This window comes from Ambystoma mexicanum, chromosome 12, assembly GCF_040938575.1.
Source record: "Ambystoma mexicanum isolate Mex_15411 chromosome 12, UKY_AmexF1_1, whole genome shotgun sequence".
In the NCBI taxonomy this organism is placed as follows: domain Eukaryota; kingdom Metazoa; phylum Chordata; class Amphibia; order Caudata; family Ambystomatidae; genus Ambystoma; species Ambystoma mexicanum.
In genome coordinates this window covers 441,039,726-441,064,733 of record NC_090936.1, presented here as the reverse complement: position 1 = coordinate 441,064,733, position 25,008 = coordinate 441,039,726, and the positions used below count along the sequence as shown (strand labels likewise).

At 47.2% G+C, this 25,008-nt stretch overlaps 1 protein-coding gene across 6 annotated transcripts in view; it reads left to right on the top strand.

Annotated features, from left to right (window-relative positions):
• Positions 1 to 25,008, top strand: part of CACNA2D4 (calcium voltage-gated channel auxiliary subunit alpha2delta 4) — a 1,390,363-nt gene that overhangs the window by 664,967 nt on the left and 700,388 nt on the right. For all 6 annotated transcript variants that reach the window (XM_069628636.1, XM_069628639.1, XM_069628635.1 and 3 more), the window contains 2 exons: positions 15,766 to 15,833; positions 18,583 to 18,628. In XM_069628636.1, coding sequence (XP_069484737.1) covers positions 15,766 to 15,833; positions 18,583 to 18,628 — 114 coding nt within the window. The remainder of the gene's footprint in view (positions 1 to 15,765; positions 15,834 to 18,582; positions 18,629 to 25,008) is intronic.

Sequence of the window (25,008 nt, the reverse complement as noted above, 5' to 3'; positions counted from 1 at the left end):
CGTTTTTCAGATTTGAAATTTTAAAGTTCAAAAAGACAAGTGCAGCTTGCAACTAGAAAATGACAGTGACAGCTTTACAAATGACAGGTGACAGTTAGGAGACAGTTCTACTTAGATTAAAATAGGATTGAATGATATTATTTTAACTAAGAGATTGGTTCTGCACAGTTTTCTAGGTACTCACACTATATTCTTGAGTGAAATGGACCTCGCCACGGATCTGGTCAGGTTTTAAACTGGACTCTGGTCTCTGCACTTCACAGTGATCTGGGTCTGCTCTCTCTGGTTCTGCTAACAGGTCAGCTCTACTCTGCTGGTCTGGTCTGGGTCTCTGAAGGTTGATGGAGGTAAAGTATGGATTTTCCCGGCAGAGCTTCCAGCTGCAAATGGATTTGAAGGTCCCTATCTGTCCTGTCTCTCTGCTTTTATGTGTTTTTAAAATGGGTGTGTGTGAGCAGCATCACTAGCCAGCCCCTCTCCACTTATCATTGGCCAAGCTTTCATTTCTCCCCTGATTGGGGGAGCTAAGTTGTGTCAGAGTGATGTCATTTTACAGCCTGCAGAAAGTCCACTCCTCCTGTCAACTTACACACAAATCTAGATTTGAACCAAATACATATTTGCAGAGGTACATATTGTTTTAAAATTACACGCACCCCTCACATATCACAGGAGGTATCCCCTGTTCAAACGCTGCTCTTCCTGGGGGCTTGCATTCAGAAATGGCAATATTTTGCACTTTTTAACTGGTTTGCGATACCGGACATTACCCCAAATTTACACACATGTGCGCAAGGAGTATGGACATTAGTTGATGAAGTGTCAGATTTTTCACATGCACACATTTTGAGTAATATCCTCTTTTCCGCTAAAACCCCCCTGAACATGCCACCGGTTCGAAAAACCTCTTAAAATGTGGGCAGAAAAATCACAAGAATTATGGTATAATTTAAATAATTTTCACAAGTCCGTACTATGAGTTATTCATCTTTTTCTAAAACCATATTCTGGCTATAGAGGTGTGTCTTTTCAGGTCACATGGTACAGAAACCAGTCTTTCCAGTTTCTGCAAGCTCAGAGACCCTGCCCCTCCCAGCTTCTGCCAAGAGGAAGCTGTTTTACGACATCTGCAATAAAACATTTGCCTGAGTCAGGACAGGGCTTTGTTCAGAGCTCCTGTATTCTGTGGGGGCTCCCCTTAATTCAATTATCAGAGAGATGGCATATCCTTAGTGTGGCCAGCAAAAGGCAGATAGGCCTGGGAACACAGCTGTGACTCAAGTTTCACTCCTGATGGGGGTAGTTGCCAGGCAGAATTCAGTTCCTTAAGCCAGGTTCCAGATAAAATGTCACTTTTTGTTACCCAATCTAAGTCAAGACAATGTTTACATATGCAGTTAGAATGCTGATTCTAAGTTTAAAACTATGACATTTAAACAATTGCAACCTATATGACACTCAAAAGTAGGTCACTCATTTCTTTTAAACATTTAGATTTTTTAGTGTCTTTCAGTCCAAATTTACTTAAACTGCTGAAATCCACAGCTCAGCCAGTCTTGTTATAAACCTTCAAGTCACTTCAGAATATAACTTTACATTGGATCCACCTCTCAGTAAGTCTTTCTTTGGCATGTTTTGGGTTCATTTATTCAGTTTTCTACAAAAAGTAAAATCCGGTGGTTTTAAAACGCCGGCTTTTGGATAGTGGTGAGTACTGGTATTGCACCCCTTTTTGGGATTTAAGAAATGAATTCCCCACAGTTATGGGTTTGCTTTTGGCAATCAGCATTGCCATTCCCAATGGTTTCAGACTACTGTGTGGGTAGTCCAATGGTGGTTTTAGGCAGTGTCCTTCTGTGCCCATAACATCGGCAAAAATGAGTGGCAGCCTATTCTTCATGCATTTCCCTGTGCATTTTCTGGGAAGCTCTGGCCATCATGATGTTTTCCATGTCAGTACTGCACAGTGAGGTAGGGCTCGGATGCATGGGTAACTACATCCCACAAGCCCCCCTCTTGCGATGGCCATTCGGTTTCACTGATGGGACTCGCAAGACCTGGGATGTTTCCTCATCTTCTTCCAATAGATGGCACAGTTCAGCATCTTTTTCTCCATCCGGTCGGATCGATCGGTTCTCCTCGCCGGTCCTGATGGGAATATTGGGCGGTACCCCGGGCTCATTGGATCTTCGTTCCCGGTCCCTGGGTCATCTTCCTTGGCCAGTCTCGAGGTTTTCTTTCTCCTAGGACGACAAAGGAAGAGAGGCAATACCTATTCATAGACATTTTTCCACCACTGTTGAGATAGTGGGGCAGCATATGCATTTCATCATAACGAAAATTACATTCTTATTTTGAAAAAAAAACAGTATAACTAAGAGACAGTTTCATGCAAATCACAATATTTTAGAGACTAGATGTGGTATGTTTTATGGTTGGAACTGAATTAGTCTGAGACAGTACCCGCTAGGATTCCAGAGGATTCCTCCAGTTGTTGCAGAGTGTGCCTGGGATGGCAACATTTCAACTGGTTTATGTGGACCCACTTGTCTTCCCCCGCTGCCAAAGGACCTTTGGGGATGTGGATTTTGTAGGCCACAGGGGAGATCTTGTCGATGATCTCAAAGGGTCCCTTCCATGTAGGCAAAAATTTGCGCTGCTTGGCCTGGTTCCTTTGGAAGTTGTATAGATAGACCCGGTCCCCCACCTGATATTCCTTCCTGGAAGTTTTCAGGTCATAATGGGTCTTCATGCTATCAGCCGATCTTTCTAGATTCCGCTGAGCATAAGCAAAAGCATGTTGGAGGTGTTTCCTTAAATTCTCCACATACTCATGAGTAGTGGAGGCATTTATCAGTGTCTGCTCTTGGGTCCTATAGAGCAAATGCTGTGGAAGCACCATCTTGCGTCCAGTTATCAACTCAAACGGTGACATTTTGGTTGCAGATGAAGGAATAGATCTGATGGCCATTAGGACCAGAGGTAATCGGATATCCCAACTTGGCCCAGAATCTGCCACAAACTCATTTCCAGTTTTGTCTGGTCCCTCTACTTTGGAATGACCCTTGATCTTCTTCCAATAGATGGTCATCTCATTCGAGGTGACCAGATCATCAATGTTTTGGATCAACTTCCCATGTTTCAAGGGTTTGTTGTTAGCACATAACATGCCTCTGGTTTTCCAATTAACCAGGTGCTCCACGAACCCGTTCCGTACATAATCCGAATCTGTGATTATGACCAGTTCGTGGAGTTGATGCTGGACAGCAGTGAGGATGGCCTGATGCACAGCCATCAATTCTGCCACCTGACTACTTCGGGGACCAATTTTGTATCCAGCGGAGGGTTCTGGGAACTCATTCACCCATGCATTCCCTACGCCGGCCACCAGTTCTTTCTCCCCGTTGTTGTCAACATGGTAAGAGCATCCATCCACATAGACAGTGGGCATTCCCTCACACTTGTCCTCTTCAAAGACTTTGTGTGGGGAATTAAGGTATGCCTCCGTGTTGTCCTTGATTTTTAGACTTTCGTCCTCGAGACAGTTTTCTCTGGCACAATCATGCAAGTCAGCCAGACCTTGCGCGAGGGGACTCTTCTTGTTTTGGCCATATCTGACCTCCACAGGAAAGCCTTGCATTGACAGAATCCAGGAAGTAATTCGGGAATTACTCACATTTCCGGCCCGGATTCTGTCACTTTGGAGATATTGCAGAGGCTGGTGTGGAGTCTCCACTATGATGTGTTCCCCCTGGATAAACGGGCGGTAATTCTTCAATGCCCACACCGTCGCCAGGAGTGCCTTCTCACAATCGTTGAATTTTTCCTCCACAGAGGATAAAGTTTTGCTCGCATAGGAGATTACTTTATTGACCTTGTCATGCTTTTGGTATAATACTGCCGTCAAGCACGTATTAGAGAACCCCGTCTCCAGGAAGAACTCCTTGTTTCTGACAGGGTAAGCTAGGCAAGGCGCTTGTGAGAGGCTTCTCTTGAGTTGTCTTACTGCCTCGGCTTGTTCTGGACCCCATTCCCACTTGACCCCCCCCTTCAGGAGATGAATCAGGGGTCTGGTGATCTCTGCGTAGCCCTCAATGAACTTTCTGCTGTAATTGGTCAGTCCAAGGAGGCTCCTTAGTTCCCGCAGAGTTGTGGGGTCTTTCAGTTTCTGAAGGGCTTCCACTTTCTTTTCCTGGGGACAGAGACCCTGAGGAGTAATCTCATGCCCCAAGAAATTAACACGGGTTCTACACCACTGTGCTTTCTGAAAGGAAAGTTTTGCTCCGGCGGCCCTCAACTGTGTCAGAACATAACGGATCTCCGCTATGTGTTCCTCCACAGTTGAGCTTTTGATGAGGACATCATCTACATAAGCCAGGTTACCCCTCGTACCCAAGTCGGGCATGGCCTTGTGTAGAAAAATGTTGAATTCATTACCGGAGTTAAGGTATCCGAAGGGAGTCCGGGTCCATGTGTACTGCTGGCCCCCAAAGGTAAAAGCCAGTTTGTATTGGTCCTCCCTACTGACAGGCACAGTCCAGTATCCATTGGTCAGGTCTATTGCAGTGAATACCTGTGACCCCTGGATCTGGGCCAGCCTTTGGTCAATGTAGGGCAGAGGCCATCGGGAAGTATGGACCCGTTTGTTGAGCTCCCTGAGGTCGGCGCAGAGTCTCCACTGGCCGTTTGGCTTCAATATTCCCAGCACCGGATTATTGAAGGTGCTGTGGACTGGACGGATTATTCCCCGGGACTCAAGGTTCTTAATTATTTCAGTAAGGGACTCCATTGATGCGAGAGGCAAACGATATTGCTTCACAAACACAGGAGTCATGCCAGGGTCCGTGGGGATTGTTGTTGTGTGGATGTCAGTGCGACCACAGTCATATGAGTCTACCGCAAAGAGATCTTGGAAATCCAAGAAAACTTGTTTCAACTTTTGCTTTTGTTCCAGAGTCACACAGGCATCAGCTAGGTTGACTCTCTCTTCCACCATCTGCCTGAAGCCTGGAAAGACTTCTGGTTTGGCTATTTCAGCGGCCTCCTCCAGCTGGGTGGAGAAGTCCCTGGTCAGAGTGCTGATTTGGACTGGAGGCTTCAGGTGGGAAAGGCAGCCCTCATGGACCTGGAAAATCACCTCATCCCTCCTGGAGTCACAAGTCACATCTTCCTTACCATAGGGGCAGGAAGTGTACACCAGGAAGTTCCCCCCATGCCGGGTAAAAATCCTGTCTGGTGTTGTATTGTCCTCACTGTCACTGTCAAAACAGTCCTTGGGGATTGGTCCTAACAGTTCATTTACTAAGTCGATGGAAAAATGTCGGTCATCAACCGCCATTCCAATAATGGTGCCTGCGGCTAGAGTAATACTCTTTAAGTCGCTGTTATCCACCTCTATTAGAATGGTGTCATGTTCTATGTTGACTAATGGAGTTGGGTTTACCCCCAACCCTTGCTGTTGGAGAGAAGCGTTTAGATGTATGTAAGCATCAGGGTTTTTCAAATGTTGTCCTCTTTTAACTTTCACTTCCAGGGAGAATTGTCGGGTCCTTTCTGGGATGGTGACTTCCTCTTTGATCTGAATTTCAACTGCATAAGGTAGCAATTGAGCTGACCTAAATGCTTTTTCTGGATCATCAAAGCCCATGGGATTATCCGCTAATCGGGACCAAGCTTTGAAGTTTATTAGGTCCAAACTAATGGCAAAGCGATTGAGAATGTCACTGCCTAAGTAAAAGGCGGCAGGGACGTCTCGCACGACCCAACAATTGTGGACTATGCTCTTGTTGCCAATGGAGATTTTGAGCATACACCTGCTTGGCAGGAGATGTTTGGAATTAGGTGCTTCCAGGTCCATTTCCCATTTGTCTATCAGTTTGAAGGTGGGAATGGCTGGATCTTTTGGGAGTTGGCGGAACATGGCTTCGCTGATGAAGCTCTTACCGTTGTTCACACACACTCGAGCGAGAACAGAGTCCTTCCCATCATTTAACTGAACAGGGATGAACAACTGCTCTCCAATTTGCTGAATATCAGCCAGGCTCTGAGCTGATTTCACATCTTTCTGGACTGTAGGAGTAGGAGTTTCTGATTGTGGATTAGTAAAGAATTTCAGGGTGTTTCCTTCCAGTGTGGAATACCACCTTAAACTGGAAGGAAGGTTGATTTTCAGAAATAGAGAGGACCCCCCATCACCAGTCTGTTGTCCTACTGCTATTACTGTCACGTCTGGATTTTGGCTATTCTGGAAGTGAAATTCTACTTGGTCAGGTTTTTGTTCAACCATGTGGCAGGTGCCGTTTAAACTAACATGGTTGACACTCTGTTTTAATTTTATTGGTCGGCTAGTCTGGGTCCAGAGGACCTTGTTTACACAATCTATTAGGGGTGACAACCTTCTCAGGAGGTCATTCCCTAGAAAACAAGGGGTGCCCTCTGGGGTCACAACTATGACCGGGTGTTTCAACTTGTGTCGCCCAATTTTAATGTCCAAGTCTGCCGTCCCCTCAACGGGAATTTCCTTCCCGTCAAAGTTCTGGAGTTGTCCAGGAAGAGAGGTGAGAGGAATTTGGTAATTCCCTCCCCTTCCTGCATTCAGTTAATCAAAGGCCCTTCTGGACAGAAGGGTAGCTTGAGATCCCGTGTCCACCAGCGCTGAAATCGTACCCTGCCCCTGTACTTGTACCGGGGCATAGTATCTTCCCTCCTTCTCCTCAAGGGGGCACAGATAATGCACATTTTTGGACAACTGGTGGGCTAACTTTCTGGTTTTGGACATCGCTAGCGAAGAGATTTGGGCAGAATTCTGTGGAGAGCCTTGGGAATCTGAAAGAAAAATTTGGCAACTGGAGATCAGAGCCATTGTGGGTTCCCCTGGCTCCGGTTCCGGGCCGCCCCCCCCTTTTTGGAGGCAGTCACCAGGATGGGTCTGAACCAGGGGATTTTCTTGCTGTTGGTTCTGGGATGAGATGGTGGGCGGCGGTAGCTCAGTCTCCACATCTCCCCAGTCTGGATTTGCATCCCTAGGGACCCATTTTTCTTTGGGAGGAGTTCCCCCCTCTCTGAAGGAGAAGATCCTTTTCCCAGGATCCTCTGAGGATCCCTCTCCCTCAAATTGGAAGATCTGTACCTCCTCCTCAAACTGAGTCTGTTTGGGTCTTTTGTTTCTCCTACCCCCCCTCTGCTCCTTAGGAGGCAGACTTTCAGGGGCAAGAGATTTTGTTTCCGGTTCCTGGGTTTCCAGGGGCTGTTTACAAGTGAGGAAGGAAGCTTCCTCCAAGGCTTTACACCCCCTTCCCTTTGTGCCTCCTCCCTGGGAACCGGTGTGTTATCGGGGTGCTGCCCCCGTCATTGTTCTGGGGCACCAGGTCCCGAGTTGGGTGCGTTCTGCGCCGGCATGCCGTTCTGAGGGTTCTGCTGCGCCCTCAGTATGTGACCCAGATCCCGCGCCATGTTTTGAACCTGGCGCTCTAACTGGGACACCCGCTCAGGCTGATACGGGGCCCTGTTTTCTCCCCTGGGCTGATCCCGGGAAGGGTAACTATCCCTTCTCTGGTAATACCCCTGGTTGGGAAGATTTGGGTACCCCTCCACCCTTGGCCTCCCCTCTCCCGGATTAGGTTGTCTGGGCTCAGGGAATTGGGGAAAGAAGGGTGGAGGATTTTGGGGCTGGAAATTGGGTGGATACCTGGGGAAAAAGTTCTGCCCAGGATTCGGAGAATTTCTGCCCTCCGGTGGGAAGTTAGGAGGAAAGTTCCCTGGGTTAGGTTCTTGGCTGGATCTCCCCCCTTGGGCTGGAGGAGTCCACATATAACCCAGGATGGGTCTGTTTCCCTTGTAACGGGGACTTACATAATCAGGAGAGCGAGGGACCCCATTTGTGGGGCTGCCTCCCTGGCTCCCTGTCTGTGACTGGCCCGAGGACCTTCTGGGCCTAGCATTATTAGGTGCAGGTAGGTTTTTAGGCCCCCCCATCTCCAACTCTAAAACGGGGGTGACCTTTACCTCTGCCACCTTTGCAGCAGCAGGGGTGCTGTTGGCTTTGGGGTTTTTCTGGGCATTATTTTTGCTATCTACCGGTTTCTGCACCTCATAGATCCGGGTAGCCTGTTCAATGACCCAGTCTAAAGATCTTTTCTCGTGAAAATCCCTCACGAGCTGGGTCATTATGTATTTGGGCAAGGCATGAAAAAATGTATTGATGAATTCTCTACTGTCTGTGCGCACCCTTCTGGTGGTCTGCGCAAAAGCACGCTTTAACTCCTGCACAAATTCTTGTGGGGCCTGATCCTCCCCACATTGTAAATTGTAGGCTGCCTTGCGAGCCTCTTGAGGATTTCTATGAATGGAAAAATGTTTCAAGATGGCCGCCTTATAGGTGGACCATCTTAAATGATTTTGGTCCTCCAGCCCCGCAAAGAAACTGGAGTATTCCGGGGAGAAGGTCCACTTTACATATTGAATACAGCTTTGGCTGTCCTTCAAATGGAAAGTCTCCATCATTTGCTCAAACAACTCTAAGTGCTCCCAAACAGAATACTTAGCGTTCTTATGGTAAGGCGTGATGACGCTCCTGATCGCCTTAATCTGCTTTAAGGGGTCCTTAAGCAAGGCCCTTTTTGCCTTATTGGCCTTTTTGGTTCGGGTAACCCTTGTCCATTCATCCTCTGACTCAGAGGCACTGCTCCCAGAGGTTCCTGTCTGCTCTTCCAGGTTTTCCCGGATTCTGCGAGCCTGGGAATGGCTGGCAGAATGTGGGGACCTGGTCTCCTGTGTCCTGCGCAGTTCAGAGGAGTCTTCAGATTCCTCCTTGCTGCCAGGACTTGATGGGTACCCCCTCCACTGACCTAACTGGGCAGAGGTTTTCAGGATGCCCTTAATGGGCCTACTCTCCTGGGGTTCCCCACTGAACTGTACTGTACTTGGGTGCCCATACCCGGATGCCCACCCCTCCATTCCTGAGTGGTACTGGCCTATGAGCCCCATACTTTTAGCTGGATAGTAATCTGCCATCCCTGTGGCCCTGTGCTCATGTGCGCCAGGGGACATGGGGGTGGCAGAGTCCAGGGACTGAGAGAAATAAAGGCCTCTGGTACTAGGGCTCCTGGGGTTATGCTCAGGAGTTTCTCTTTCCCAGCGAACCTCATCTCTATCCGCCCCTGCTCCCTGTTGCAATGCAAGAGCCTGCGCCTTCAGTTCCTCAATTAAGGCCTTACTAGACTCTATCAGTCTCTCCTGCATCGCTACCTGTTGTTGGAGCCTATCATTGTGCTGGCAGAGAGCCTCATTCTCTCGCTGCGTTTCCTGATTGGTCCTGGAGCACTGGGCCAGTCTTTGCTGCAGGAGGTTTACCTCCTGAGTCCCATCCCTACTGGCCTGCTCCTTTCTTGCCAGAGCATCTTCCACCCTTCTGGTGTGCTCTACCAAGTTCTGGTTTTCTTTTTGGAGGTCACCCAGCCCCTGGAGGGCCAGGTGATTTTCTTCAATTTCCTTTTTTAAGTGGCAGACTTCCTGGCCTAAAGTGTCTCTTTCGTGACTGAGATCCTGCATCTGTGCTGCCAGGTCGTCCCTCTGTCGTTGAAAGGCACCAGCTTTTTGGCGCTCCTCATCAAACTCTGCCTGGGTATCCAGGTCTTTCAGAATCAGTTTATTGCTCTCCTCTTTCTCTCTATCTAGCTGGCTTTGCAGGGTGACTACCTGCTCCGCGCATGCCCTGTTGAAATTGATCTGTTGCTCCAACTTTTTCTGGTTCTGCAGTAAGGAGTCCAAACTGTCTTGGTGCTCCTTCTGCAGGGCCAGAAATCTGGTATCCTGGTCTGTCTTTTCCTGTTGTAGGATGCCCATATCCTCTTTTATTTTAATGATATATTGCCTACTATCATTTTCTGACTCCTGGCTCCTGAGCAGCCTCTGCTCAGAAGAGTCCAGCTCAGATTGGGCCTTCTGTAATGCCAGCAGTTGCCTACTCGCCAGATCTTGGCCTTCAGCACATTTGTCCTGCATGGCTCCCATATGTAAATATAAATATGCCGCTACCCTGGCAATCTTATTGTGTTCATCTTTGGCTTTAGGAGCCATATATAGTTCACTCAGGGCCACATGTAATGGACCCTGATCTCTCCATAGGTCTGACCCTGTTTCAGTGACCTGTCGCGTGATGGCCTGCAACCAGGCATCCTGGCCCTGTTCAGTCCATTCACCTCTCACAAATAGTTTATGTAAGAGGTGCTCTCTGGCTATTTTCATGTCTACTAAGGTCGTCATTCTAGAGATTGGTCTCTGTCCTGACTTACAGAAATTAGTATTTTATTTTTGCAAAACAGACCTTTTTCTTAGAGCGTTCCTATGAGGAGTGCTTTACAGCGTAACACAGCGTGGTGATCTGACCGGATATGTGTATCTGGTCAGCTGGCACGCTGTATTAATCTGCACAAATGGTAGATCTAACCCAATGTCCGGCACGAGCCCCCAATTTGTAAGAGGATTCAATTCAACACTACAGCTAAGTCAACGCCTAGTCTATAATACTGAATGAAAACCCTTATTGATATATCTTTATGTCCAGTTCATGCGTTCTGGATGACTACCCCTATATAACACCCCTCTCTTGGAATCCTCCTGACCCCACTGAGCCAAGAAGTAGTTCTGTTTTGCAAGTTAAAAGGTTTATTTGATAATTTAAACAATATATATATATCACACTTTATAATAAATTAATAATTGGATATCACACTTAATCTGATATGATAAAGATTAACAACGGAGAATCTGGCACTAGCACACTTGTGAATAGGAACAGAAGAATAGGGTGGTAAAGAATACTTTATATAAGTTCAGATGGATAAGATAGCAACAATACTTTTATGGTTTCCAATGGAGGCAATGTGGAATGAAATGCAGTACAGAAAATAACTTGATAGGATTTCAGCAAAACAATGTAATCACTTTTCTCTGGCAATTCACCCCCCCCTTTTATGGAATGCAAGGAAATGGAAGGAAGGCACACAGTTCTCAGAAATGCAATTAAATGTGATTCAGTTAACCCCAGCAACTTAGACTACAGAAGTTTACAACACAGGCAAAATGCTTTGATAGGTGCTGGCAATGGATTGAAAATATGTTAAAATGCTTTTAATTCCCTCTAGCGGTTCAGGGTGAGTGGTATCTAGTTAATATTAGTCCAGGCTCACTCCTGCAATGATTCAGGGATAATTAGCAGGTTAAACGAATTTTTGTCAAATGGAAGGCAAGCAGCAGCAGATTTTTACACGTGAAGAAATTTGCAAATCGCGGCAAAATTCGCGAATGCGCCGGACGCGATTACAGAGGAACTACAAGGACTATCACTATCGTTTTGGGGTCGTAAGACAGCCTAGGATCTCAGCTTCCAGATGAAAGTTACTGCAAGTCTCTAAGACAAACGGTCGCGGAGATATGAGCGATTTTGTGAATGTCGTTTTTCAGATTTGAAATTTTAAAGTTCAAAAAGACAAGTGCAGCTTGCAACTAGAAAATGACAGTGACAGCTTTACAAATGACAGGTGACAGTTAGGAGACAGTTCTACTTAGATTAAAATAGGATTGAATTATATTATTTTAACTAAGAGATTGGTTCTGCACAGTTTTCTAGGTACTCACACTATATTCTTGAGTGAAATGGACCTCGCCACGGATCTGGTCAGGTTTTAAACTGGACTCTGGTCTCTGCACTTCACAGTGATCTGGGTCTGCTCTCTCTGGTTCTGCTAACAGGTCAGCTCTACTCTGCTGGTCTGGTCTGGGTCTCTGAAGGTTGATGGAGGTAAAGTATGGATTTTCCCGGCAGAGCTTCCAGCTGCAAATGGATTTGAAGGTCCCTATCTGTCCTGTCTCTCTGCTTTTATGTGTTTTTAAAATGGGTGTGTGTGAGCAGCATCACTAGCCAGCCCCTCTCCACTTATCATTGGCCAAGCTTTCATTTCTCCCCTGATTGGGGGAGCTAAGTTGTGTCAGACTGATGTCATTTTACAGCCTGCAGAAAGTCCACTCCTCCTGTCAACTTACACACAAATCTAGATTTGAACCAAATACATATTTGCAGAGGTACATATTGTTTTAAAATTACACGCACCCCTCACATATCACAGGAGGTATCCCCTGTTCAAACGCTGCTCTTCCTGGGGGCTTGCATTCAGAAATGGCAATATTTTGCACTTTTTAACTGGTTTGCGATACCGGACATTACCCCAAATTTACACACATGTGCGCAAGGAGTATGGACATTAGTTGATGAAGTGTCAGATTTTTCACATGCACACATTTTGAGTAATATCCTCTTTTCCGCTAAAACCCCCCTGAACATGCCACCGGTTCGAAAAACCTCTTAAAATGTGGGCAGAAAAATCACAAGAATTATGGTATCATTTAAATAATTTTCACAAGTCCGTACTATGAGTTATTCATCTTTTTCTAAAACCATATTCTGGCTATAGAGGTGTGTCTTTTCAGGTCACATGGTACAGAAACCAGTCTTTCCAGTTTCTGCCAAGCTCAGAGACCCTGCCCCTCCCAGCTTCTGCCAAGAGGAAGCTGTTTTACGACATCTGCAATAAAACATTTGCCTGAGTCAGGACAGGGCTTTGTTCAGAGCTCCTGTATTCTGTGGGGGCTCCCCTTAATTCAATTATCAGAGAGATGGCATATCCTTAGTGTGGCCAGCAAAAGGCAGATAGGCCTGGGAACACAGCTGTGACTCAAGTTTCACTCCTGATGGGGGTAGTTGCCAGGCAGAATTCAGTTCCTTAAGCCAGGTTTCAGATAAAATGTCACTTTTTGTTACCCAATCTAAGTCAAGACAATGTTTACATATGCAGTTAGAATGCTGATTCTAAGTTTAAAACTATGACATTTAAACAATTGCAACCTATATGACACTCAAAAGTAGGTCACTCATTTCTTTTAAACATTTAGATTTTTTAGTGTCTTTCAGTCCAAATTTACTTAAACTGCTGAAATCCACAGCTCAGCCAGTCTTGTTATAAACCTTCAAGTCACTTCAGAATATAACTTTACATTGGATCCACCTCTCAGTAAGTCTTTCTTTGGCATGTTTTGGGTTCATTTATTCAGTTTTCTACAAAAAGTAAAATCTGGTGGTTTTAAAACGCCGGCTTTTGGATAGTGGTGAGTACTGGTATTGCACCCCTTTTTGGGATTTAAGAAATGAATTCCCCACAGTTATGGGTTTGCTTTTGGCAATCAGCATTGCCATTCCCAATGGTTTCAGACTACTGTGTGGGTAGTCCAATGGTGGTTTTAGGCAGTGTCCTTCTGTGCCCATAACATCGGCAAAAATGAGTGGCAGCCTATTCTTCATGCATTTCCCTGTGCATTTTCTGGGAAGCTCTGGCCATCATGATGTTTTCCATGTCAGTAATGCACAGTTTTGAGGTAGGGCTCGGATGCATGGGTAACTACATCCCACAGGTGGCACGTTGTTCTGAGGTGTGGAGCTCCCCTGGGCTCTTTCTCCGGCTCTGCCGCCTCTCCAGGACCACCGGATCTCCACGCGTGTGCTCCACCTCCGTCCTCAAGAAGGCGAGCGCGGGATGTTCATGCGCTGTGCTGGGCCCTCTGTCACGCGGGAGGCGGGGCAGCACGGATGTCGTTTACCATGGCCGAGGCACGCCGACACGCTGGACTGCTCGACCGCAGACCTCGGCACGGTGCTAGCGGGGCCCTTTCCCGCTCGTCACCAGTGTTGCACTTCTGCCTGAAGTGCTTCGCTCGCAGTCGCTCGCGCGCGCACCAGTAATACGCGGGAGCCAGGTTGCTGCGTGACCAACTTTATTAACAGCATCGGCGGAACTGCCGAACCCCGTGCCCTGTCCCTACCCCTGACGTCACGTCCGGGACGTCATGTCCGTTGGGCCTCAACGGAGGCCCGCCCACAAAACAATGTGGACAATCCGACAGCCAACTGTCCCGTATTTAGCAGGACTTACCCGTATTGAAAGGGTTTGTCCCGCATTCTGCAGACACTCTATGCGGGCCCCGGCACACACATGCCTTTTCATTTCTGTGCTCAGACTTCCCTGTGATCGCTGGCGCTTGGGCAGCAGACATCTGCTTGCTGGGTCTACACAGCACCTTAACACATTGCATTACAATGGGAGCAATTACACACTGATGAGAAGGGGGAAGGGGGACTATTAGCGGGGACTTTGGCCTTTAAGAAACGTGAATGGCAGTGATGAGAAACAGGAAGAGTGCACAATGCAGCATGCTGTGTGAAATCAGACTGGTTTTAAAACCCAAGTAATAATGTTTTGTCTCGCATTACTTTCCAAGGTGCCATGCAGGATGGGGAAAATACAGCTAAAGCCATACTTATTTTGCTCAAGCTGTTTCTATAACCATTTACATAGTGTACCTTTAGTTTATGATGACATACTTCTTTATTACGTTGTGGGCATTATTTTCAAAGCATTTCTTTAAACAAAGCCTTAATAAATATATAACTTGGAAAGACATGTAGTTAACTTCTTAAACTGCCCACATCCTTTTTTTTACCCCATAACCAAAGTACCTGACCCTGGGCAAATCATTTAATCTCACTGATTTAGTTAATAGCATACGTTATATTATTATGTTATTATAATAAGCCATTATTTAAAAAAAATCCCCACTCACTGTTTAATGACTATAGAATTGCTTTATATCTAGTAATAGTGTCATTCATGTTTTTCACACCCTAAAGTTATTTACCACTTAACATTATCATTCCAACTTATTCTGAAGCCACTTCTCATGGTGCCTCGAAGAATCAAAGACTGATGCTGCTTCTTGCAGTGCGCTTTCTCTGACGTGACTTATGTTGGTGTCAACATTTTTTGCCCCACAGGGCCTGGACACAGCTACAACAGATGAGGGTCCTGCATCCATAATGGACCCCCAGTGTTTTTGTGCTGTGTGTGTTAAAATGACATCTGCCAAAAATGTACCCCAAAAGTGGGTGGGATGGGCGTGGGAGTGGACTGACACCATATGGAACCACGCACACTGCGGGCCGCTTTCAATGGCTACCACTTCTAAAGTGTCCTGCAAAACCATTTTGTAAAGTTGGCCCCCTATTTCTACGTCAGAGCAAATAATAAGTGCTACATGCAGAAAAGATTTGCCTTTCTTTCATTGCTAGTGGGACATTCGGTCCTCGGCGCGCACAGAGGGGCGCGCGCTTGGCAGTGGTTTGCATCCGCTGTGTTTCTCAGCAAAGGCTTCAGTCTCAGAGCAGCTGACACGTAGGGATATGCGTGCACGCTGTCCTAAATTGTACTAAGCATGGCAAATGGCACTACACTCCCCGTTTAAGTGACCCCAGGCTAAGAGCAAGCAAGCAATGGGTCTTATTTGAGCACCCACAATAGTGCCCTTGGCTGCTAAAATAACTTGAAGTAGAAAAGTAAATGTATGTAAATGTTCATTTATTAAACATGAAGAAATTGTGTTGTGCTTTCTATCTGCCTTAGGTGTGTCCATTTAATAATATTTCTACTGTGGTATTTATATTCTGCACCAAGGGTGCATGTATTTCCTGTAAGAAATTCACTGTTTATTTTGCACTATTCGAGCAATATTTTCGACCCTTAGGCCTTTTCCCCACCTCCCCTATTGGTTTGCACTGCTCTCCTGTAGCTCCTATGTTAATCCAGCCCCTCCTCTCGCGTGATCGCGGGTTTCTTCGGATAATGGACGCCATGTCTCAATGTTCTTCTTTCTCCTCTGCAGCCTCGGAGTGGTACTTTCCAGAGGGCACGGGGAATACATCCTGCTTGGAAACACCTCCATCGAGGAAGGTAGGATCATGTTCCCCCACCAACCCACCAGTAAGGATCCACATCGAATGTCCTTGACTTCCCCTGGCTCCGATCCAAACCCAGCCATGAGCACTGCCGCACCCAGCCATGAGCGCTGCTGCACCCAGGCATGAGTGCTGCCACACCCAGCCATGAGCGCTGCCGCACCCAGCCATGAGCGCTGCCGCACCCAGCCATGCGCACTGCCACACCCAGCCATGAGCGCTGCGACACCCAGCCATGAGCGCTGCGACACACAGCCATGAGCGCTGCCGCACCCAGCCATGAGCGCTGCCACGCCCAGCCATGAGCGCTGCCCACAAGCATCCGCATTGGCCATCCAGGCTCAAAATCCGAGGCAGTTTTCTCAGCGTCAGACAACAGGTGCCCCATCGCCTTTGAGTTTCAGCTGCCCTCCTTCCCGTGTACCGCCACATTAATGCACTGTGGTGAACAAGCAGGTTTCCACCAGGCCTAGGGCGTCCACCATGTTCCCAATGCACTTCTGAAAATGTATCCCCACATCTGTCACCGCCAAAATCTCTCCATAAGAACGTGCACAAGATTTGCGAACAGGTGCAATTGTGCCTGAGTGCATAATGGGCATTGCACCAATTGTTCAAACTTGTGTTGTGTTTTGTGCTGTTTCTGTGTGTGTGTGTGCGTTCGGCATTGCCTACCATCCACCCAAAAACATTGGTTTAGAATGGGTAATATCACGATTCGAAGTTGATGACATCCAATGACTCACTTTAATTCACATCACATGACAAGATGATGTCACATGACCCATATGGAACAGGATGGAATAACATGGTTCCCTGAATGGGGAATTACCGGGCCATTCCGAGTTAGAAGGACCCGGGCCCGGACCTTCCCCATTCCCATTCGAGTCCCCATAGGGCTCAATGGGAATGGGTGCAGGGAGCTAACAACGGGCCGATTATGACCGGCCCGTTGTTAGCTCCCTGGTCCCCTCGCGGGACTCGGTAAGGACGCCTGGTTTTACCAGGCGTCCTTACCGGGTCCCGTGAGGGGACCTCGTTATCAGGCGGAATGGGTTTAACGGGTCCGCATCCATTAGCGGCACCCGTTAACCCATTCCACCAATATTGTAATGAGGCCCTATATCTCATTATACTCCTGTGAATGCACAGGAAAAGCCCACTGTTATTTATTTTAGCTGGAAAATGTCAGAAATTAATTCATTTATCCTCCCTGGTGTGCATTTTTTACACCCACTGCCAGTGAAATGTATCACAGCTAATACAAAAAACATCTCTGTCATACCAGAGGCACATATGTAGTAAAGTGTTTAACAAAAGGGATAGCCCCTACTGTGGAAGGAAAAAGGGCTGCATTACAATGGGGAACAGAAAAGGCTCCATCCACAGATTCACTTACTGACACTGTCCTAATGCTGGGGTGTCTAAATAGTTCTATTGTAAAGACTTTCAGGGTAGTGCTTCAAAATAGTAAGCCAAATATCCTTTACATGTATTATTAGGTCATCAAGCATGAAAGAAGAAGGCACAAATCCATCGTTCTTAATTGTAATTGAATTCAATTTATTGATTTTTTATATTAACCAAGAAATCATAAGCCATAGCTGGCTAATTACTAAACAGAAAAAGAAACATAAATCCAATGGTAGGAAAAATAATTAAACAATGAATACTCTCGCTTGTTCAGAAATCACACAGTGAGAGGGTTAGTATCAATTAGTGGTGCAAAAAAACATATTTGTGCACAATGAAAAGGAAAAAAACAGGATTTTTTTCAGTTCTATCAACAAGTTATTCAATTGTTCTGTAACACAAAATGGCCCAATTTATAAGACCACTAGTACGGTTAGGTACACAAGTTACCCAGCTGTATTTTGGGGGGAGGGGAACAGAACAATCAAATCAGAGTGTCAATTGAATTGCAAGAGCAGAGGACCAAAACCATCGGTCATATGTAGTAAAGAACACGCTACTGTTCAGCAGGCTGTAAAGAACCTTGCAACTTTGGAAAATTAGCACATTTTTTTAGGTAACTTCATGAAGTGTGGCGAAGACGAAGTCTGGCAACGTCGCATGCCCTGCCTTGTTGGGGTGGCGATATGCCATGCATTCAGCAATGCGTGTCAGTGATTGCCAATCAAAACTGCGCTGAGATTTAATTCACCATTAAAAACCTCTAAGAAATGGTATCCCACTGTGGTCACATCCAGACAGACACCAAAAGAAACTGCATCTTGATTTTTCTGGATTGATTAGAATATTACGTGTACATTATCTTATAGGCATGCACTTAAAATGCTACACAATCCACACTTCCAGAGTGAAAAACAACATATAGAGTTACCAAACCTTCAGCCCACCAGTGACCAATGAAAATAGCTGCAGATAGTTCTCATGCCATGAATTTGGGCATTTTATAAAATCATTTTATGTGTGCCCCTCTAACATTAAAACCTAATATGGTGTAAAACTGTGGTCTGAATCCTCAGGCTTATTTCACATATTAAATGTTTCGCATTATGTTTTCAGTTCAGAAGTAGAAACAGAAAAGAAACCCCCCAACTAATGTTCGATGACCCATGACTTCTACCCAAAGGTCGGAAGAAGTACATCCTAACATCCTAACATCAACAGTCCTTCATGGCCAATTTTCCAAAAGGTTTTCTGTCCGCCTGCAGTCTGCTTTCATATATGTTCTCCCTGGGTTGAGTGATCTCATGAGGACTTGTTTTTGCTTTCTTCAGGCTTGCATGACCTGCTGCAGCCCGATCTGACGTTGGCCAATGAATGGTGAGTGCAATGGTGGCCCGGGGAGCTGGGGTTGTCATAAAGGATGAGTGGGCTATTGTGTCTTAATGTTATGTTAAAAATATTTATAGAGCGCACATACACCAGAAGGGCACCTTGGCGCTAGGACATTAACGGGCGGAAGCCCTAGCGGCCTGCCTAAAAAGAAAAGTTTTTAAGGAACGTCGAAATTGCAGATGGTTCTTTAAATTCTGCGTTGCTGTGGGCAGCTCATTCCAGAGTTTGCCCGCTGCAACCGAAAAGGCGCGCCCACCTAACCGAGCTCTCCGAAATTTCGGAATGATGAACAAGTTGGCCATTTCCGAACGCACAAACCTAGCTGGGATGTAAGGCCTACATTTATCCTGAAGAAACTCTGCGTCAAGCCAGTAGTCAGCACAGTGAACTAAGCACAGGGCCTTAAACTTGATCCTCTCCGCCACTGGGAGCCAGTGGAGGGCACGAATCAGCGGTCCAATCTGGGCACCAGACGGGGATCCTGTGGGTATCCTTGCTGTCATATTCTACAGCCGCTAAGGCCTCTAAATCAGGCCCTCGGGTTGAGCCAGATAGAGGGCATTGCAGTAGTCAATGCGACTGGTGATCAGGGAAGCCACCACTTGAGAGTGTAGGGCAGAATCCTACGAAGAAGCTTTAACGAGAAAAAGCCCATCTTGCAGACAGTGTTCACTTGCCCATCCATCGATAGAGTAGGTGAGAGTGAGACACCTACGTTTTTGACTGATGCTGCTGGAGTCAGGGGGGTGGGAGAGCTCCCAGAGCAGATGGCCAGAACGAGAAGCCCTAGAAGGAGAACCCACCACCATCACCTCCGTCTTGTCCCCGTTCAGTTTAAGCCAGTTGCTGTCCATCCAGCCCTTCACGGCCAGCAGGCACTCACGCAGCCTCAACGTCACCTCACATTGGTCAAGATCTAACCGTACCAAAATCTGGGTGTCGTCCACATATGCATAGCATCTGAAACCATGAGAGTGGATGAGAGCAACTAGTGGCTGTGTGATTAGAACTGCAGTGCAGTGCTTTTCAGACAGATACCAATTTATTTTAAAAGTCCCTTTATAAAACTGTGTAATGCATACGAAGAATGCATAATTCACACTCCTGCATATGCACTGATGTTACTTGTGAATAGAAGGGCACAGTACCTTGTCCACAGAGATTTTGGGGGGCATTGGAACTAGCAATGTATGACAGAGGAGAAAACTGTATTTTGCTTAAAATGATAGCAGGATGGAGGCATGGCCAAGATGGTGGCAGGACAGTAGCAACTCTGCTGAACTCCTCTCATGTTGATCCCTAGTGCCCCCGTATCCTGTAAAGTTCTCAAAGCCAGCGCCCTCATGGACCAATGAGGGACCTAGCTGGCATACCATCGTACTGCAGGAAAGTTTGAACACTCTGGAGGATATGCCGAGATTAATCTGCAGAGTGGAGGATGCCCGCAATATTCTGCCACCTGCACCGTTGAGATGGTGGCATGGATTGGGTGTTGGATGAGGGCTGGCGCTGTTCTCCGGCAGGTATCCACGCGCCCTCGGCTACTATGAGTGAGGTGGTGGTGGTGAGACTCGCATGAGAAGAACAGCAGGAGTGGAGAATTCTTGTTATTATTCTTGTTATTATTCTTATGGTATATATTGGCGGCGGGTGTAGCTTTGGAAAACAGCAGAGCACTTTACAAGCCAGACCGTGAAGTGCACTATGAGGGAAGCAGAGATACAAGGGAGCGGAAAGCTAACAATGGGGGAGGGGTAGAGCGGGCAATTCGGCAGCAACAAATCTACAAGCAACCAGGGGAGGAAACCTGGTGGAGCATATCACCCATTCTCAGGTTAGGTGGTGAATAGAGATTGGGTGAGCCTAGGTGTTAAGGAGGAGCCCTTCCTTGAAGAGGAGGGTCTGGAGCTCCTTCCTGAAATGTACAAGAGAGGGGACGAGTCTGGTGTTGATGGGTTGATGGTTCCAGAGTCTAGGGGCATAGACTAAGAAGGCCTGGCAAGCAGAAATTCTGAGAATGTTATCATGAAGCCTGGGGAGAATAAACAGTGGGGGGGTGAACTAGGCTTGTGGTGACTAGAAAAAGCACTAGTTTGTCTGACACCAATCCCCCCTTAGTAATAGTTAGGATGAGTCGCAATAGTGCCATAAATAAGAGACTGCAACACCATTGTGGAAAGCTCAACACACCAAGAGGGGTGAGAACAGAAGATGAGGGGCCACAAACAAATCTCCTGACTGAGAGCACTGGAAATCGTTCAGAGAAGAGCGAGCTAGCTGGAGGCAAGGGATCGATCAGAGAAGAGCGAGCTAGCTGTTGGCAAGGGATCGATCACAGAAGAGCGAGCGCTGGAGGCAAGGGATCGATCGAGATGAGCGAGCTAGCTGGAGGCAAGGGATTGATCAGAGAAGAGCGAGCTAGCTGTTAGCAAGGGATCAATCAGAGAAGAGTGAGCTAGCTGGAGGCAAGGGATCGATCAGAGAAGAGCGAGCTAGCTGGAGTCAAGGGATCGACCAGAGAGGAGCGAGCTAGCTGGAGGCAAGGGATCGATCAGAGAAGAGTGAGCTAGCTGTTGGCAAGGGATCGATCAGAGAGAGTGAGCTAGCTGGAGGCAAGGGATCGATCAGAGAAGAGCGAGCTAGCTGGAGACAGGGATCGATCAGAGAGAGTGAGCTAGCTGGAGGCAAGGGATCGATCAGAGAAGAGGGAGCTAGCTCGATGCAAGGGATCGATCAGAGAAGAGCGAGCTAGCTGGATGCAAGGGATCGATCAGAGAAGAGCGAGCAAGCTGGAGGCAAGGGATCGATCCGAGAAGAGGGAGCTAGCTGGATGCAAGGGATCGATCAGAGAAGAGCGAGCTAGCTGGATGCAAGGGATTGATCAGAGAAGAGCGAGCTAGCTGGAGGCAAGGGATCTATGTAGTTTGTTCAACTTTAACTGGTCGAATCACATTTTACCCTCCACCCCACACCCTTCCTCACCTTTCTAGATACTGAACCCCAAACCACCATCTATCTTTTTTGCAGTTAAAAGAAGGGTAACAAAATGAGCAAAAATGTAATTCGACCAGCATGGTACTTCAATAAAGTGGGGAATACTGAGGTGAGCAGAGACCAAGAGAGGGTGGATGCCAAGTGACACAGGCAGGAGGAACTGGCATAGAAGCCATAAGAAAGGGGGTGAACAAGGCAGGCACGATCTCTGTGAGGAACTGGAACCCAGGGATTGGTAGAATAATGAGGCGGAACCGTGCATTCTGGAACCTGATGTTTAGCGTTCCTAGAGCCGATACAATTAGTGCACAAAGTAGAGCTTCATGTTCAAGTTTCCAAGAGCCAACACAGAAGCACAGTGCACCATAGAATGCTGCAAGCCGGAATCTGAAGATCGAGGTTCCTAGAGCAAATACTGAAACAGAGTATAAAAAAGTGCTCCATGCTGGAACTTGGTGTGTAAGGTTCTTAGTGCCAAAAAGGGAGCATAGTAGGAAAGCAAAGAATCATCGAAATAAGGCTTGGGTAAGTGAATTCTGCAACAGCTGGAGAATTATTGTTTTTATTCTGGAATTCTTTTAGTGTGGACCTAGCTTTGAGAAGCAACAGAGTGCTTTACAGAGGTATACAACAATGCAGATACTCAACAGAGTGCTTTACAGAGGTATACAACAGTACAGATACACAACAGAGCACTTTACAGAGGTATACAACAGTGCAGATGCACAACAGAGCGCTTTACAGAGGTATAGAGCAGTACAGATACATAACGGAGCACTTTTCAGAGGTAACAACAGAATAGATGTACAGTGGGGGTAGGATACAGAGGGGCACAGAGGAGTACAGCAGTACAGAGTTGCAGGAAGGAGAGGGCCGGGTGGCGTCTAGACAGTCAGGCGGTGTGGGAGATGACATGATGGCCTAGGTGTTGAGGAGAGACTCCTTGAAGAGGTGGGTCTTGAGTTATTTTCTGAATTGTAGGAGCATTGGGGAAAGTCTGATGCTGACAGAGAGGAGGTTCCATAGTCTTGGGACATAGGCAGAGAAGGCTCGTTCACTTGTCCTTTCCTTTTTGCAGTGGCAGATTTTAAGTCTGCATGTGTCCTGGCTTCTGGTGATGCATTGTCCACCAGAGATGCTGAGTTTCTCCGCAAGGTAGCTGGGTGACTTGAGGGCAACTGCCTTACAGATGATGGAGCAAAACTTGAGGATGATTTGTGCGTGCAATGGAAGCCAGTGAAGGTTGATGAGGGCCGGGGTGATGTGGTTGTATCTGCGTAGACCCTTGATGAGGCATGCAGCCGTGTGTAGGACACTTGTCAGGGGCACAATGGAGGACAACAGAAGGCCTTTGAGGAGGGCACTGTCCCCTTCCATGTGCGATAGGACCAGTGCTTGAACGATGGATATAAAACTGCCTGGAGGGAGGAAGGGCTTGACAATCCACAGGAGGGAGAGCTGATATTAAGCTGTCTCCGTTTTTTTCTTAGCTATGTGTGTCTTGAAGGAGAGGTGTTTGTCAATGTGGGACTCGAGGGACTTGCCACAGGAGGTGAGCTCAGGTCTGAAGTGCTCAGTGTTCACGGTTGATAGCCAGGTCTGTATGTCTGGGTGTTCGGTGTTGTTGGTGAGGAGTAGGGATTCAGTCTTGGTGGGATTTAGTTTCAGGTATGCACTGGACATCCAAGACTCAATCAGCGAGAGGCAGGTTTTCAGCCAGTGGATGTCCTTGATGGAGTCGATCTTAAGGTATGGCTGTGTGTCATCAGTGTATTGGTGGATGTGGATGTTGTGTGTGGCTAGAAGGGCTCCCAACGGCTCCATGTATAGATTGAATATTACTAGGGAGAAGATGGAACCCTGCTGTACTCCACAGGTGACAGGTAGCATTGGCGATCTAGAAGAGTCCATCTGAACAAACTGCTGGTGTTTGGCGAGGTAGACTTGAACCAGCGTAGGACAAGGTCGCTGATCCCCATGTGTCTATGGTGGGCTTCTGTGAGCGCCTTGTGGTCTACTGTGTCGAAAGCGACCAAGAGGCTAAGTAGAAACAGGAGGCATGGGTGGCCGCCATAAAGGATGTAGAGGGTGTTGTCCACCACCTGTATGGTTGTCATCTCCCTGCTGCATCTGGGTCTGAACCCAGATTGGTAGGTTTGGAGGAGATTGTTGGTGTCAATGTGTTGCTGTAGTTGCACAGCTACTGCTTTCTCAATGATCTTACCTAGGAATGGACGATTGGTGATGGGGCCATAGTTACCTAGGTTATCAGGATCCAGAGTGGGTTTCTTTAGTAGAGGGAGGATTTTTCCTGTCTTTAGGGTCAATGGGAAGGTGCCTTGAGTTAGGGAGCTGTTGATCTACAGGTAGGGAAGGAAAGCTTCTGCAGGGAAGATCTTGAGGATGGATGCTGCGATGATGTCGTCGTTATACGATGTGGCTTTGAGGGTGGCCACGGTTTCTACCAGGTCCTCTGTAGAGAGTGTCTTGAATGTTGTTAGGGTGTGTAGATTTCATGAGGAGGGACGTGAGGTGGGTCTGTGGATGCAGAGCTAGTGTCTGTGTGCTGGCAAATCTTGCTGATTTTGTCGATGAAGGTGTTGATGGCAGTGGATTTTTCAATAGCGTGTGGAATGGCAGGGCTGGGTAGTGAGTTGAAGCAGTGCTCGACAGCTTTGAAGAGGGCTCTGCTTTTTTGTCGGCTTCTGCTGTGGTGTTCTGATAGTAGGAGGACTTGGCTGTGTTGCTTAGTTGTCAGCAGGTTGCTCAGAGTTCCTTGAGGAGCGCCAGGTCAGGTGTGATCCTGGAGTGGCACCAGGTTTTCTCTTGTTTACTGATGACTCTTTTGCTGAGATTGAGTTAATGCGTATGCCAGGGTGCTGATGGTTTCGGTTTGCAGGTGCGTTGTTTCAAAGGCGCATTGTGGTTGATTTGGGCTGAGAGGGTGGCATTGAGTGCTTCCAGTAGAGAGTCACAGTTTGGTTGAGGGTTTCGGGCCATGTGAGGTGGAGATTGGCGAGTTCTTCATTGAGGGCTTCCACCGGGCAGTTCTTGAAGGGCCTGACGTTTTGTCTTATGGGTTTCTGCTGGGAGAGCTTGACTGGGGTGATGTGCAGGATGTTGAAAGGCACCGTCAGGTGGTCAGATCAATCAAGCGGGAGAGGAGAGCTGTAGTGAAGGGAAGACAGTGCAGTGATGATTAATTTGAGGATGTTACCTTTCTTGTGCATTGGGTCTTTCATGTGCTGTGTGAGGCTGAGGTTGTCCAGAAAGCTGAGGAGAGCTTCCTTCATTGGTTTGGTGTCCTTGTTGCTAGGGAGGTTGAAGTCGCCTACGAAGATGTTGTTGGTGTGCATGAGGGACAAGGTGTT